The sequence below is a fragment of the Geospiza fortis genome, unplaced genomic scaffold, assembly GCF_000277835.1.
Source record: "Geospiza fortis unplaced genomic scaffold, GeoFor_1.0 scaffold192, whole genome shotgun sequence".
In the NCBI taxonomy this organism is placed as follows: domain Eukaryota; kingdom Metazoa; phylum Chordata; class Aves; order Passeriformes; family Thraupidae; genus Geospiza; species Geospiza fortis.
The window spans coordinates 3,988,729-4,004,934 of record NW_005054315.1 but is presented as its reverse complement, the minus strand read 5'-3'; the positions used below and the strand labels follow the sequence as shown (position 1 = coordinate 4,004,934).

The following is a 16,206-nucleotide window of genomic DNA, read 5'->3' as shown; positions in this document are numbered from 1 at the left end:
GTTTCTTCAGAGTATGGGCACTGCTGCAGCTGGCTATTCCCAATTCCCTTTTGCTCTGTGCCTGCCCAGTGTCTGTGCCAGGAGCAGGGAGATGCTCTGTGCCAGCTCCTCGTGGCACTCCACAGCCTGGAGCATCAGGGCAGTGGTGACCACAACACTGGGCAGAGGTGTCTGTGTGAGTTTTTGGCTACACAGCCTGTATAGCTCAGCCAGCTGGGCTGAGGCTGCCACAGCCTGTGGGCTTTATGTTCCCACACACTGGATGGCTTTACCGGCATCCAGTACTCAAAAAAAGCCTGTTTGAGACTGGCTGGTGTGTCTCCATGAAATGCAGTGTGGAGATGTAGGTGCTGCTTTAAACAAGCAAGCTGCAGACAAATAAATTCATGTCCTGTAGGATGTGGCACAGAGCAATACACCAGGTGGAAACAGTGTTGTAGCAATATAAACCAGATTGTACTGGAATTCACAAGAGAAGAAAAAAGGAAAGTCTGTGAATAATCTTTCCTACTATCAAATTCACTTAATCTTGATTACCGAAGACTGCAACTCAAAGGGAGTGCCCAGATACAAAACTGCTCAACCCTGTCCTCCTTTATGTTACAGCCACAGAGCAAGAGCTCAGAATGGCTGATAAGAGCAATTTTGGGACTGCTAGTCAGAATACAGAAAGAAAGATGCTCAGGACCTGCCCTGCTAGCAGGGAGAGGGCAGGACATGTCTAAACATCCTCTGAAATAGATAATTGGTTTATACAGCAGCTCACTGATGGAAGCAGCTTCTGGGTGTCCCAGGGAACAGAGCTGTACAGATGAAGAGTGAGTAGGTGGAGTATCTGTCATAGAGTGGGAAGAAGATTATGAAATAGTGGAGGTGTGTTCCTTTCTTCTTTACAGAAGGATTGGGATTGTCTTATGCTACAGCCACAGAACGCCCCACTGGTAGCAGGACCCATGTCCAAGGCAGCAGAGTCTTCGCTGCTGGTCAGTCTGGTGCACCAGCTTTGGGCTTCACCTTCCTTCCCTCCACAGAAGATTGATAGTGCTTCTCTGTGCAGCCTGGTCATAATCAAAATGATGACATCTTTTTTGAAATTTCAGTGGTAATAGAATCTTCCTAGAAGTAGCTTTTCAGAGACATGGAGGGAAAACTTGCAAATGTTTTTTTGAGAGAAAAGTTATTGCCTATTACACATTTTTATTACTCTCTCAAAATCTCCATTCTGTGTTGTGCTTTTTGAAGAGGTTGATATTAAAAGACTGGGCCTGGGAGGCTTCTGCATTATCTTACACTGATCCAACAAAAGACATCTTGTTTGTCCTTCCAGCTTTTCCTTTCACATGCAGTTGCAATAGGAAGTTTCTCATTAATAACTCATTATTGCATTTACATTTTGCAAAAGCAACCTACAAAAGTCATGTATTTAATCCACTCACATTTTTCTGTAGCTGTTTTGAAGTAGGTGGACTGTTTTCACCACTAAGTTTAATCACAGACTGCTTTCTAGAGTAGATTTACATATCAAGGTGGAATGTAACTTAAAAGGTAAACAAAGAGGTTTGGGGACTGAAAATATTTCTTTATCTTGGGGATTTCACTGGGGTCTGTCCTGTACCTGCAACTGCAGATATTAAGTTCTATTCATACTTAATAACTCAGTTTGGAATTTTACTTTTTCAGATCTCTGTTGAGGAACTTGAAAGAAATTTGATTATAAAGGTCAACAGGGATGCAGTTATGAAAATAGCTGTCTCAGGAAACCTGTTTACACTAGACAAGGGAGTGTACCAGCTGAATTTGACAGTAGGAGGCATTCCTTTCAAAACAAAGGACCTTATTCTACCAGTAAGTATAGCATGATAACTTCTGTTCCTTTGCATGCCTGAAGGGCTTGAGTTCATCTTCTCTTGGGGTAATGTAGGTCCTTCCTGAGAGCTGTTCAACCTGCCCTGAAACAGGTGGAATTACCACCTTCTGGATACAGCTATCTGCCCATTGACTATAGCAGGAGCCTAAGCCAGTAGCAAAGTTGAGTCTCCAGATTTTTTGATTGGTAAGTTTGGATGAGATGTATCCCACCTGCAGAGTTAGGGCACAGGAAAACTGGAGCACATGACAAAATCCACGGTGGTCGTGCTGGCTTGGAGAGCAAGAGTGGCCTGGGGAGGGGTCAGTGGGCACGCTGCTGTGTGAGGGTGCCTCTGTGCCTACTAAGTCTGGAACCAGCATCGGGGCACTCTTTGTGTTGTGACCAAAGTTTGTTCTTCATGTGTAACAAATCACAATTTGCTGCATGTGTTTGCTGTGTCAGTATGGTGAGACCCAAGGAAAAACAGAAGCTTATTTTTCTTTATTTCTTCCTAATTGGAGTAGATACAGCATATGAATAAAAGTTAAGGCAGTCCTTGGGTAAGTTGGATGATTGCTGTGTTTCTGGAATAGCTGCTGCTCAGGCTGGTTTGAATGCCCACTACAAGCAGAGTTGGCACCTTGAAATCCAAATTTGCATCTCTTTATTCCTAAATGACGTGGCAAGCTTGTGGCTCTGTGACTGGGAGAGCAGTAGCTGAGCCTCACAGCTCCTGTGCCTCACAAGAAGTCATTCAGGGCCACTGCTTGTCAGAAACAGTAAGCTCAGGGTGTAGTCAGAATCTAGGATTGAGAGCCAGAAACTCCTCAGGTTTTTATCCTGGCTCAGACACTTAATTCTCTCTCTCCTTCACTTAACTGGGGGTAGTGGTGCTGATTTAAAGACTTTGCAAGGAGCCTTCTCTTTACACGCTGACTCACATTTTAATGCTGCCATTAGGTACAGGATAGCCTAACTAGAAGCTGGAAGGAATGAGGTTTGTACAGAGTGGTGTGCCAGTCTTGTGGTGCAGGCACCCCTCCTTGAGCCAGAACCCAAAAACTTATACCATGATCAGCTCCAAGGTCTGTCTTGTGTGTCATGCAGGCTGTTTGCAATGACAAAAAGGTTTGGGATTTTCAGCCTTAGGTTAGCCTCCAGCATTTGCAATGCAGAATTATGGAGCTCTGGCTACAGAGCTTTAGAAATAAGTTGTATTAATGATGGCCAATGCATAGAGGAGCTTACAGAACCAACACAACCAAACCAGCACCTGCACTAGCTAGTGCCCTTCTGGCCTCTGGAGACAAGCTGAGCTCAGGGCAGTTTCCTGGGGAAATACTGACCACTCACTTGGGGTTGCAGGATGGGGGTTGCTGCCTCTTGGTTTGCATGTGCATAACACATCAAAATGATTTCTACTGTTTAGTATGATAATATAACTCAGTATGTCTTTGCACACAATTCCTTTGCACTGAACAATCATTTGAGGCAGAAGATGCTGCTTTATCTTCCCAGATAAACCCTCGGCTGGATGGTTGCATGCGGGCATGGAACTGGCTGAATGGGGAGGACACCTCCATCCAGGAGACCATAAAGATGAATGAAAAGATGCAGTGCTTTGCTGTAGCAGGACGAGGCTCTTTCTATCCTGGCCGAGGTTTTGCTGTGTTCAATCTTACTTACAGTAAGTAGGCTGGGGTTTTTTATTTCTGACCTGTTGTCCTGCCATTAACCATACCTGGTTAATAAACAGTGTTAAAACTTAGGTGTATGCCAGACCCACTGTTGATTGGCACAGAAAAGATTAAACTTGTGGTTCTTAGTGAAGGAAGGCCTATAAATGATAGTTCAAGCCAGTGCAAATATGCCCAGCAGGGATTAGGTTCTTTCTGTGTAGCTCCAGTAATACACTTCACAGCCAGACTGGCTCCAGCTCATCCTCAGCCTTGAAGGCTTTACATCTCTCTGTCAGCAGCTTAGGTGCTTCCAGTCTTTTACCACTGTTTTCTGCTCAGGGAGACCTGCAAGCTATCTCACTGCTGTATCTTGAGGTTATGATAGACAGAAAAACTAATATTGTCTTTTGTCTTGGATTCACTTTTAATCATGGGATGTCATTACTTACACTTGGGACAAATGCAGTAAGCATATCTCTGATAGAAGCCAATGAAATTGGCATACAATAATAACAAGTTTCAAATCAAACTTGGACATCTCTGAGTCCATACTAATGTATGGACTCAGAAAAGCACCTTTTATTGCTCTAGATTATTGTGTTTGCTTATCTGTGTAATCAGCTATCAGTATTTCTGAACCCACACAAATGCTGATCATCTATTTCCATGTGGTGTGTAAGTCCTGCTCTGCAGGAGCCATCTGTTCAGTGTTATATGGATTTTTCTGCTGTGCCATGGTAAATTAGGGAGTACCAGGTGTCTGTCATATTACTTAGCACATGGATTTAAAAGTTGCAAAGACAAAGCAGCATCTAAAATGCAGGTGAAGTGCAGATAAGGCCTCAGCACCTGCATTTTTTTTCAAACAATCATTCTCTTTTTTTTTTTTTTTTTTTTTTGGTTTGGTTTGCAGTGGTAAGCTCTATAAAGAATGGATTATTGTATTTCAAGATGTGGTAAACTAGCAGAGGTAATAGTCCTGTGAAGGGAGGTTGCAGGAGCAGGTTGATATGTTTCTTTGCAGCCTGCATTGCCTTTTAAATTATTAGTGCACTGAGGCAGTGAGAAGATACCAGAAAATTTAATTCAGGGTTCAACAGGTGAAATAAAACATGCCACACTTCTGAGAGATTTATGATCAGGAAGAGTAGGTGATGAGTGTAGTATGTATTGTGTTATACAATTCTTGAGTTTAATACAAGCTTTCATAGAAATGTTTCCTGCATGTCAAATTTCAACTCAGATTTCTCAAGATCTTTGGACAGACTGGTGCAAAAACTGGTTTTCAATTGACCTATCTTGCAGCAGTTCTTTGAATGTGTCAGACTGGCAGCCATGAGAATTTGACTACCTCTTTGTGATAAAAAGCTTTATGTTATCCTTTGACATTCTGAAAAGCAGCAGAATGCATAAGGTAACAAGAGGAAACTGATGCCATTTTCTTGTCCAATTTTATGTTCAGGTGCTTTGGAATGATTTTTTTTAAAAAAAAAAAATGTGGCAGTCCCTCCAGATGCTTGTCTGCTATGCTCTTCTCCAGGGAGAAATTGATCAGCTTGCCCATTTGACACATTGTCCAATGAATTTCTTTTTCTGCAGTGCAACCTTCTTCTGGAAATGAAACCAAGACAAATTGGGAAATTGAAGTAAATGCTGTAATTCAACCAGCAACAGATACTGGTGTGCTGTTTGCCCTAGTTACAGAAGAAGCATCTGTCCCTTTATCACTATCTCTGATTGACTATCACTCCACAAAGAAACTGAAGCAACAGGTACAAACAAGTATTTTTGTAGAGAAGTTCCCTTGCTCTTTCCTCGTAACTGGAAGTCAATTTCAAACCAGCTGTCAGGTTTGCTGCCTGCCTCATTATTTGTCCCACCTGTTCAGAGCACAGTCTGAAACAACAGTGCTTGCCTGAAGTTCTGCCTTTTACAGGTGTGTGTCAGATGCTAATAGGGAGCTCTTTGCAAATGTAGCCTAGGTAAAAGATAGAACTGCTCTCTTGAATGCAGGCTTTTTTTTTTTTCCTGGCACAGAAACTGTTTAGTGCCATAAACCAGGGATTTCCATTCTTGCTTATCAGTGACTGTCCCAAAGTAGCCAAGAGACAGGCTTTAGGTGTGGGAAAGCTACAGGGAAAAGCCAGTCATGGTGGAGTGTTGAAGCTACTGTTTAATGGCATTCATAACAAAGGGCTAAATTCTGGCATTCCACAAGGGTAACCCAGGAAAGATTTCACTAAATCCCATGAGCCAATTTTCATTTCTAGTACAGCAGCTCCAGATGGTTTGTCCCCAGTGCAATACAATGACTTCTGCAAGACCCACTAAGAACTCTCTCTGAGAAAACGCAGTTTCAAGAATTAGTCCCACTGGTTCACTGGTTTTTCATCTGTGAGCAAATGAGCTCAGAACACAATCAGCAATAGTAATAAGCCTAATTCTCTGGAGGCTCTGCAAAATGTTTGTAATAAAGGGCACATTGGGTTCATCTTGGTACTGGGTAAGTGTAGCTAGGTATTTTTCTGCTCATTGCGTGTTTTTCTTTCTCTCTTTCCCCTGCTGTTCAGTTTGTCATCGTGGCCTTGGAGAATACAGTTGTGTCCAGACTGGCAATAAATCTCTGTGATAAAAAGGAACACTCTGTAGACGTCCTCCTCAAGAAAGATCACTTATCCCTGAGGGTAGATGGGCTAGCAGGAGAGAGTGAACTAAGCATCTCTGAGTTGGAGGACAGTCTGTCCATCCTGGAGAGCTCTTTGCAGTCAACGAAGACATACGTGGGAGGATTGCCAGGTGAGCCTCCAGTTTTGTACCATGGACCACAGACTTCCAGCTCACTTTGCTGAGCTGGGAGTCAGGAAAACTGTTTCTGTTCAAGCTGTGAGAGTCCTTCTCTGTTTCTGCTTGAGCAGGCTTTGTCTGCAATGCAAGAACATAATGGATCTGGGGTTGCACTTTGCTTGAATGATTGTGTCCTTCTGAGGGCAGCTGGAGGCAGAAATAGGAAGAGGAGGTTTTGCTTGTTCAACAATAAGAATGATTTAATCTGAAGGATTGCTGTAAACTGGGTTATTACCTTAAACCTGGTAAAATCCATAGGAGCTGGGCTACAGGTTCTTGTAGGGCTTCATTAATGTAATGAATCCATGGGAGCACTCCTTGAGGGGAGTACTAGGGCCTCAAGGGGTTTTGCCTGAAACTTGGGAAGCCCAGTTTGGGGATTCTCCCTGGCTGATGTTCTTTGAAGTGATCACAGCATGGCACAGTTGACTGATTGCCTCCCAGCAAGGGGCATGTAGGGCACAACCAAGGGGTTAACACCATTTATAGTGTCTCTGGCTTTTCCGCAGCAACAGGGTTTCTTCTGGGAGGTCAGTCTGCTCCTCTCTTCTGAACCTGTAAGATCAAACTTTCATCTGAATCGTGAATTTTGGCCAAGTTTGGGAGTTTGTTTCTTGTTCTGCCTGAACAGGTTTATCAGTCCCTTCTGCTGAGGAATGCTATTAAAGGAACACTTATGTCTCTGATGCACATGATGCTAGCAGCTAAGCAAAATCTTGCCCTTACTTGCCCAAGCAACAATTGTTGGCCTCTTGTAAGGTGCTGAAGCAGTCAGGCTGGAACAGGGTGGCTGAGGTGCCACAGGTACTAGGACACATGGTGTGGCTGTCCCCACCATGAGCAAGAGTTTACAAAGGATTTTTGCTGATGATGCAAATGGCTCCCAGACACACCTGAAAGGGGGAGGCTACATACTCTGGGGCATTCACACAGTGGCAGGAACGAGGCTGAAATCCCCAACATGGCATTTTCTACTCTCAGATAAAATTATCTAAGCTGGCCATTGCACAGGCAATAGAGGTTGCCTGCTTTCTTTTAAGCTGCTCTCAGATGCACAGTGGAGATTTCCACAGCTCAGAAATCATCCCATTCTGTCACTGTCCCAGGTTCTCTGTGGCTTAGACTACCTGTGCTGGGTGCAGGCCTGGTTTTCATTTGCCAGAGCTAAGGGTGAAATACCATGGCTGTGGCAGCTCAGGCTCGGCTGGCTGCTGTAGGTTTAGCTGCTATCCCCTCTTTGATCTGTTGTGCTTAGCAACGGGAATTTCTGCCAGCACTCTGCTTTTGCCATTGAGAGGAACCCAGCATTTGCTTGAGAAACACTGTCATTTGCCAAATAAATAAACATTTCAGCACTTCAGTTGGATTAATCACTCTGGGTTAAGTAACAATACCAAATGGTCAGATCTAAGTGAGTTTGGCTCATTCAGGTTCTGAAAACATTACGTAGTTTTTAGTTTTTCCATGCTTCCATACCCTGTGGAAAAAACAGTAGAGTGGTCAAACTTCACCTCTTTATTCCATTTGCCACAAAGAAAGAAAAAATTCTGGATCCAAATATGTATTAAGTCTGATCCTAAGCACAGCTAATGTTGCAGATGTGAAAGAAATACTACTCAGAGTTTCAACAGATAAGAGGGAACATGTAGACATTAATTACATTTTCTGTAGGCTTTTCAGTTCTGGTAGACCCTAAATTATCTAATTTATGTGATGCATAGGTGATTTTTCAGAAAATATGCATTCCACCAGGTGAAGGAACCTTTAAACTAGGCTTCCAAATCTTTACATGACCACATTTCAGACAGATCCATTTCTAGTCATAACAGAAAATGAAATATTTCATATGATTTACAACTACAACACAAAGAAAAAGAAATTAATTTCTTTTTAATCTCTTACAAATCCATCTGAAAGCCCACACTGTTTTTCAGTCAGCTCTGTGGCACATGTAACAGCAATCTGCTTGACTCCTTAGACAAGCCTTCAAGTTGTTAAGTTGCAACTTCAACTCCTTCTGACTCAAAATTTAGTTTACATTCATGTAAGGTATTACAACAGAGATGCTGCATTCCTTCAGCAGACTTTGCAGATAAACTTTGGTAAATGGGGAGGAATGGGAAATAGATAACATTACTAAATAAAGCAGCTGTCAAGCAATGGTAGCTCTCCCCCAGGAAGCTGAAGAGGTTTATAGTATTTCTTTGTGGCTTACAGATCTCCCACAAATGTTCTCTCTCCCACTCAGTCCTAGATTCTGAGCTGTGTCTGAGCACATCAGTCCTGCATATCTCCAGGCAGAACACTTTAAATTTCATATAATCTTGGGTCAACAGGACAACCTATTGTTCAAGTTGTCCTTGCTTCGATGTAAAGATAAGTGCTTTATTTAGCCGCCTGAATCACTGTGAAGTTAAATATTTTTTGAGGTGTTCATTATTTTCCATTGCACAACCAGTTTGATTGGGTCAGCTTTGGGTTGTAAATAAACTAAAGACCTTTGGGGAAAGGTAGAGGACAGAGCTCACGTAGATTTTCTTGTCGTTATGTTACTGTGTTGGGTTTTTGTTTGTTTACAGTCAGTGTGTATATGATATTACAGAAGTTAGTAGTAAGACTAATTTCCTCTAGTCTATTGGATTGTACTTAGTGTCTTCTTCCTTGCCATCTGTTTTCTGTCTCTGGTAAACTGATTAAAAGAACAGTGGATCTCCACGGTAAAAATTATTCTCATTAGTCTGACCAATTCAACTGATGCATTCCAGCACCTTGCTGATGAAGGCCAACAAACTTCCTGTGCTCATACACAGCAAAACCATGGTAAAGATGAGTCCAGCAAGTGGTAGAGGCAGCATATGGGAAAATAAAGTTCTTCCCATAATATTTTGGAAGCTATTTTGAAGAGAAAGAGCATTAGAGGAAGGTACAACATCACCAATAACAAAGCTAAGGGTTCAGAGATGGAGGGGGGGAAAACGTGGAGCTGTGTGAACACATTGTGCCACTGCAGTGAAGCTGTGCAGTACAAGGTTTCATCCAGGAGGCCTTGCAGAGGCACAGAGCAGCTGAGGAAGGGTTCAGCCTGGGAGAAGAGCTTTGGTGCACCAGGACAGATGGTGTTTTCCTCACGTCTGGGATTGTGCTCTTCCCTTCTGGCAAGGGGGCAGGGGGAGGTAGAAACGCCAGCATGGGAAGAGGTGAGCTTGAATTCATTGAAGTGATAGCCATCTAAGCCTAGGTGTTTATTTAAAGGCAGCTGTCAGAGATATTTATCTCCCCTTTCCAACAGACGTTCCTGTCACCTCCACTCCAGTCACTGCCTCCTACCATGGCTGCATGACCCTCAAGCTGAACAACACAGCACTGGACTTGGATGAGGCTCTCTACAAGCACAGTGACATCACCTCACATTCCTGTCCTCCAGTCCAGGAGGGTCAGTAGGTACCACTGCAATGCGAAAGTTTTATACTCAGAAACTTTCAGTGCTTTTCTTTTTTTAAAAGATATAAATTATTCAGATCTACCGCACTGCATGTATAGTTTCTCTTAAACACTGAAGTTACGTAGAAGCTACTGATCCTTATGTCAGATTGATTATTGAAATACTCTTTGCTTTGAGGTTTAAAGGTTGTAATATATTGTAAATAGTTCAGAAGACTAATATTAAATAAGTCAAAAGTACAGAATGTACTGAAAGTGAATACTATCTTTAGACTGTAAGAGACAGTTTCATCTGTAATGTGGGAAACCTGGTAATATATGAGTGTGGACTGGAAGAAAAATAATAATTCTGTATTATTTTTTACCAAACACTGCTTTCTGATTTGCAAAATATGAGAGAATAAAATATTTACATACAAGTTTTTAATTTACCTGTACTGAGATTATTCTGTATTCTGGTATTTGGAGACAGTGACTCACGCTGTGCCTGATTCTGGGGTTACACTGGGAGAGGGTGAGGGAGAGGGGAAGGGCTGCTTTTTTTTTGGAGGTTGAGGGTTGGGGTTTATATGCTTCCATCAGTGCTTCATATCTTCTCAGCTGCAGAGCAAATGGTGGCTGCTATTCTTATCGCTAGAGCTTCTCTTTCTGGTACCACAGAAAAAAGACTCAGTTGTGACCTTTAGAAAAACTCATGGTCAACAGAAAATGGTTAGAAGGAAAGACTCAAGAATTTGAAAGCCATACAGTTTTTGTGTCAATAGCTGCTGCAGTAAATGATGAGGTGTTGAGAATTGGGGAATATTATCTGGTGATGACATATTTTTGCTGCTGCATTTTTAGGTTGGCTCATTCACTGTGAGCCTAGTGGGAGCAGAGAGGCTTGAGCTGTGAGTTAGCCAGGTGGAACTGCATGAGGCGAGAATACCCGTGGGGGTTTATGCAGGAAAGGTTTTAGAGCCATAAAGTGTGTTCAGCTTTTCAGCTATCCTTCTGAAGTTGGGATGGGCTTTGCCTAGTCTCTCTTGAGTCACTTAAATCTTGTTTTATTTGGTCTTCGTCTTGCATCAAATGAATAAACTGAGTAATTTTGGTATATGCTGCGGCGCAAAAATCCAAGTACTGGGTGGCTAAGATTACACCATCCTTCAGAGGATTAGCATGAAAAAAGTCTAATTCTACAAGGTTTTTTATAAATTATTCTTGGTCAGTCATGTTATGTTTTCCCTAAGCAGATAAGAAGATAACACATTAGTCTAATAATCCTCAACAACAACTTGGTCGCGGCAACATCTGCGACCAAACTGTGAAGATACAGCTGTCCCAAGGGAAAAGAGGCAAGAAGGGGAAGACTATTCCAAGCATATTTTCTAGCAAGGATCTCTGCTTTATTTAGCAGAGAAAGGTACTCTATTAGCCATTAGACAGGGCATCATAGCTTCTTATCACAAGTAAAACAATCAGCAGTAATGCAGTAGGGCAGAAAAGAACAGAACTTTATCACTTTGAACCAATCTACTCATTTATACTTGGAGAAGGATCTACTGTCAGCTCTGACCAGACACAAGTTTGAAAGGAAATTTCCCACTAGACAGTAATAACTTACTGACAGACCATGCATGGATAGGAAAACCCAGGAGTAGTTCTATTTTTTGCTTTTTTTTAGTTGAGAAGGGAAGCCACCTTATTCCTGAAAGTGCTTTATGTTACCACTAATTACTCTGGATCAATTTGTGATCCAGTATGGGCCTGTAGTTTGGGCTTGTGCTGGAAACAATGTTGATAACTCTGGGATATTTTAGCTATTGCTGAGCTGGGCTTGCACAGTGTCAAGGCCTTTTCTGTTCCTCACCCCACCAGTGAGGGGGCTGGGGATGCACAAGGAGTTGGGAGGGGACACAGCTGGGACAGCTGATCCCGAGTGACCAGAGGGATATTCACATCACGTGGCCTCATGATCAGCACATAAAGCTGGGGGACAAAAGGGGAAGGGGAGGGACACTTAGAGTGATGGTCTTTGTCTTCCCAAGTCACTGTTCCATGTGGCGTTTCCCAGTTTTCCTGAAGATGTCTGAACCCCTGCCTGCTCACGGGAAGTGGTGGATGAATTCCTTGCTCTGCTTTGCTGGTGTGTGTGGCTTTTGCTTTACCTATTAAACTGTCTCTATCTCAGCCCATGAGTTTTCTCACTTTTACCCTTCTGATTCTCTCCCCCATCCCAGCAAGGGAGAATGAGTGAGTGGCTGCCTGGGGCTGGGCTGTTGGCTGGGGTTTGATCACAAAAATCTCCCATCTTTTAGACCTGGAGTAACTTCACTGAAAAAAGTTACAGATTTGGAAGACACCTATTTTTAAACCAAGAAGATGAAACAAGCCCTGATTTACTTTGTTCTTTTCAAATGAAACAATCTAGCAAAATAGTTTCATGTCTGGTATTTTGGTAAAATCTCTGTGGTAGTTCCAAAAAAACTACTGTGTGGCATAAATGAATCACAAACATGTCTGACTTTTGTGTTAATGTAAGTGACACTATTTATGTGGCCAGAATTATTTTGGGTCCTGGAAACGTGAATCCTGTGGTATGTTACGGTACTCTGCAGTTCCATACTAAATGTCACATGTACAAGAGCATTTAATTCTCTAATTCAGAGCAGAAATTGCTCCCAAACTTTGCATATGTCTGCATATATGTGTAGATATTTTGCATAGACCACAATGCACCCTGACTCAAAATGTGGTTTAGAAGAGAAACTCCGAATTTCTCAGTCTGGAGAATGACAGAGGAGGTGGGGGAGCAAGGTGAGGAGGAGTGCAAAGATGAATTTTTTTAATACCCTACTGCAGTACCATACTGGAGAACGGTTTGGAAGAAGAGGTAGCTGCAATAAGCATTCCTTCATTCCTTCTCAGTCACTTGCTTCAACCCAAGAGAAACATTGATTTCATCCTTGTTCAGTTAGCCTAGGTGTTCAACTCAAAGGGATCAAGTCTGTTCTGGACTTTGAGTCCTCAAAATGGACCCAGGTGGTTCCCCTGGTAGTATTCATAGCAAGTAAAAAGAAGTAAATGTGTAGCTTCACTTACTCCATAATCAGAGTAGTGATGCTTTTCACAGCATGTACTTGCACAAGAATTAAGCATTTGGGATGCATTAAATTAATGTTTAAAACAAAACAAATGGTCTCTTTTCTGACTTCTGTTTTTCTCAGCCATGTTCATATAACTCACCTTGTCAACAAGGTAAGGCACCTCATCACTGGCCTAAAACTTTGCATCTCAGAAAAACCTTAACTGAACAAAAGGTGGCTTTTATGGTCTATATAAATTAATCTCTCTTCTTATGTGTATCAGTACTGAATCTGCTTTTTATACATAGAGGTAAAACACATAAATTAAGAAATATTTTTTGCAAGTTGCAAAGTATTATGCAAAAAGATGATCACTCTTTTTTCCATTTTAAGCAGGTCTGATGGTGTCTCTTCCTTTCAAAGGAAACTGTCAAGTAAGCTGGTTTTGTTTATTTAGTTTTTTTCAATATCTTCATAATACAGAGCAGCTGCTTAAAATGTTAATGAGAAATACCTTCCATTGCCTGTTTTACTCTTAGGCATTTCAGGAAATTTCTAGAGCTTCATTGCTGTCTAGACTGTAAGATCTATGGAGCAAGCAGCACCAACACCCTTCCTGCAGGAGCAAAATGCAGTGAAAGGATGCAGCATTAAATGGGTTTTTGTGCTGTTTGTAAGTACCCCTGTCCCAGAATAAGGCAAGTGTGTGCCAAAAGGAATCCCAGCTAATGTGGGATCCCAGACAACAGGGATGTGCCTTTTTTCCTGTCAGTGGTACTGCCAAAGGTATTGTTGCTTAGCCTTTGGAGAAAATAAATACATTAAAAAAGGAATTGGGCCCCTTTATTCCTTTCAGCCTTTCATTCACTCTGTTTCAGTCATTATGAAATACCTGCATTAGGTCTTGGATTAACTTAAAAATAAATAAGAGGCACTTAACCTAAAATGGTTTTGCTTGTGGTGCTCTTTTGACTAGAAAGGAATTAATTTGAACGCTGAAGTGTAGCCTAAAATACACATCTGGAAATGGTATTTTTAGTGCATTAATGTGACATTTTATTATGAAGACTAGACTGGCCCAAAGTTCAGCTAAAATGGTCCAAATAGAATTAGTCTTTCTATCTGAAACTTGAAAAGGGAAACTATTTGGTAGGGTACTTCTTCCTCCCTTCTTTTGTTTTCCTTTCTTTCCAAATATACCCAGCCTTAGGATAGTATAAACATACACAGTGAACTTTATTGTAAAATAATTGCCACACTTTATTGGTACAACACTTTCACCAGAAGAGTTATTAGACACTACAAGCAAACAAACTTGCTACCCAAAATTATTGACTCTGGGAGCTCCCAGCTACCCACTCAGACAACACAGGCTAAAACCCCTCAATATTGGTTCATGAAAGCAGAAAACATATCTGGAGTATTTTCTTCATTTTTCCTCTTGAAGAAAATCTATTCTGCAGTGGACTGGGAGGGAAACATCTCATGCTTACAGTAGCCAGAAAGTTCTACTACATCTGACTGCAGGCACACTGAGTGGTGATGTGTCTGCCCTCCCAGCTCCAGGGCTCTGCCCTGCTCACAGGGAGATGTGGCTAAAAGCAGAGTGGCAGTAACACTCTGTGCTGGGCTCCTTTGGGAAGTCTAGTGCCTGCACAGCACAGTTACCAGAGGTTTCTTTAAAACAAAAGAAAAGCCTACCAGCTACTAAAATAAATTCTTTGTTCTATGGTGCATATGGTGGAGGCTTTTCCCCAGGCAAGCAGTAAGTTGGTGTATAGAGGGTTGGAGCATTTGGGGGAAGACCATAGCTGGAGCTGGACTGAGATGGAGGCTGAGTTTCTTCTGATAAAGAAATGTCAGTAGATGATGTTCCTGGAAAATTGCTGGCAGGCTGTATCAGACAAGGAAAAATAACTTCTTCAGTAAAGGATTACAACCTCATCGCAGCTCTGTGTTGTTTGCCATGTGTTACATAATAGGCCCCATGATTAAATTTTTCATGTATTGCAGCACAACATTAACTTTAGTTCTAAAGCACCTGCTTAAGTGTAGCAATGATGGTGCCTAGTGAAACAAGAGATTCCATCTGTAACCCAAGTCATTTTTAATAGACATTGTGCAGACAGCTAGGCAATACAGCAGAACAGGAATTTCTGCAGGAAAAGATGCTTGGCTTCCTGGGTGAGGCACAGCACCTGACTAGGTTACGTACATGTAGCTGCTCCTTTCCAGGCCTCACTGTGAAATTTAAATTACCTCAGATGTAATTAATCTCAGTTATAATATTTGTATAATTATTTGCCAAATGCAGATCCCTCTTAAGAGAAAATTTTACAGGTGGGCACGTGTCTCCCTCGTTGGCAGTCAGCTATGATGGGGCTTTGCCTGAAAAAGGCTTGATAAATAAATAGAGCTTGGGAAGTAGCCTATCTTCAGAAACAAGCAGGGTTCATTAAAACAAGAATGCATGTAGGGAATAATATTCTGGATAAAATCCTACTACTGCTTTAAACCAAGTTTTGTCACTGATTTCAAGAGGGTGAGGATTTTACTCCTCCTCTCATATGACAGCACATGTCAGTCTGTGGGCTTCAACAGAAGACTTGGGCTCAGGTCCCCCCAGGTTCAGACTTTAAAGTGAACTTAAAGTGTCTGGAATTTAAAAATGAGATAAAGTAATCGTGGATCTTTTTCAAGGGAAATGAAAAATCTGGGCAAGTGACATTCCCTGCTGCTAAAAATATTAATAGCCACAATCTAGAAGGCCAGGGCCAGGGCTGCCCTTGGACCATGGCATCTCAGAACTGTCCAGGGCTGGCAGACCCCATGCCAAGGTGTTTGCTTCCTCCATGGGCCTCCATGTGAGCAGGGGCTGCTGGGTCAAACCCTCCTGGATAGGAGAATGTTGTCCTACATTTGTACCACACAGTGACTTTGTGAGTGAGAATGGGGACATCCCAACAGGAAGGTTTGTTTATGCCCTTTAGCTCTCTGAGGCAGTGTAGGTACACTGACAGACCTGCTAGATACATCACCTCCAAACTTAGGTGTTGTGGTTTTGGGTTAGCTTGGGGTTTTATTTATTTCAGAGTTGTTGCTTCCCTCCCCTCTCAAACTGCAACCACTGCTTCCATCTGTTTGCCTGGAACTGTTTCTGCAGTGAGTTCTCTCTAGCAGGAATAACTGGCACAACCCATCACCAGCAGTCCCTGCCCAGCTAATCAGGACCATTACCTGTCCAGCTGGCTGGCCTGTTACCAAGACTAGATGTGGCTGAACTGTACCAGTAAGGGATGTATTATTTTGTTGGCACATGTCACAG

General features: G+C 42.2%; 2 protein-coding genes across 2 annotated transcripts in view; one reads left to right on the top strand and one right to left on the bottom strand.

Moving 5' to 3' along the window:
• GAS6 (growth arrest specific 6) overlaps positions 1 to 10,240 on the top strand; it is a gene marked incomplete at its 5' end in the record, with an annotated part of 39,270 nt that extends 29,030 nt beyond the window's left edge. Inside the window, 5 exons of the mRNA XM_005419975.3 lie at positions 1,681 to 1,845; positions 3,368 to 3,536; positions 5,128 to 5,300; positions 6,099 to 6,324; positions 9,662 to 10,240. Of these exons, the coding sequence (XP_005420032.3) occupies positions 1,681 to 1,845; positions 3,368 to 3,536; positions 5,128 to 5,300; positions 6,099 to 6,324; positions 9,662 to 9,813 (885 nt within the window). The remainder of the gene's footprint in view (positions 1 to 1,680; positions 1,846 to 3,367; positions 3,537 to 5,127; positions 5,301 to 6,098; positions 6,325 to 9,661) is intronic.
• A 3,880-nt stretch (positions 10,241 to 14,120) lies between these two features.
• Positions 14,121 to 16,206, bottom strand: part of TMEM255B (transmembrane protein 255B) — a 67,781-nt gene continuing 65,695 nt past the window's right edge. Inside the window, exon 9 of the mRNA XM_031056202.1 lies at positions 14,121 to 14,775. Coding sequence (XP_030912062.1) covers positions 14,608 to 14,775 — 168 coding nt within the window. The 3' untranslated portion in view covers positions 14,121 to 14,607. The remainder of the gene's footprint in view (positions 14,776 to 16,206) is intronic.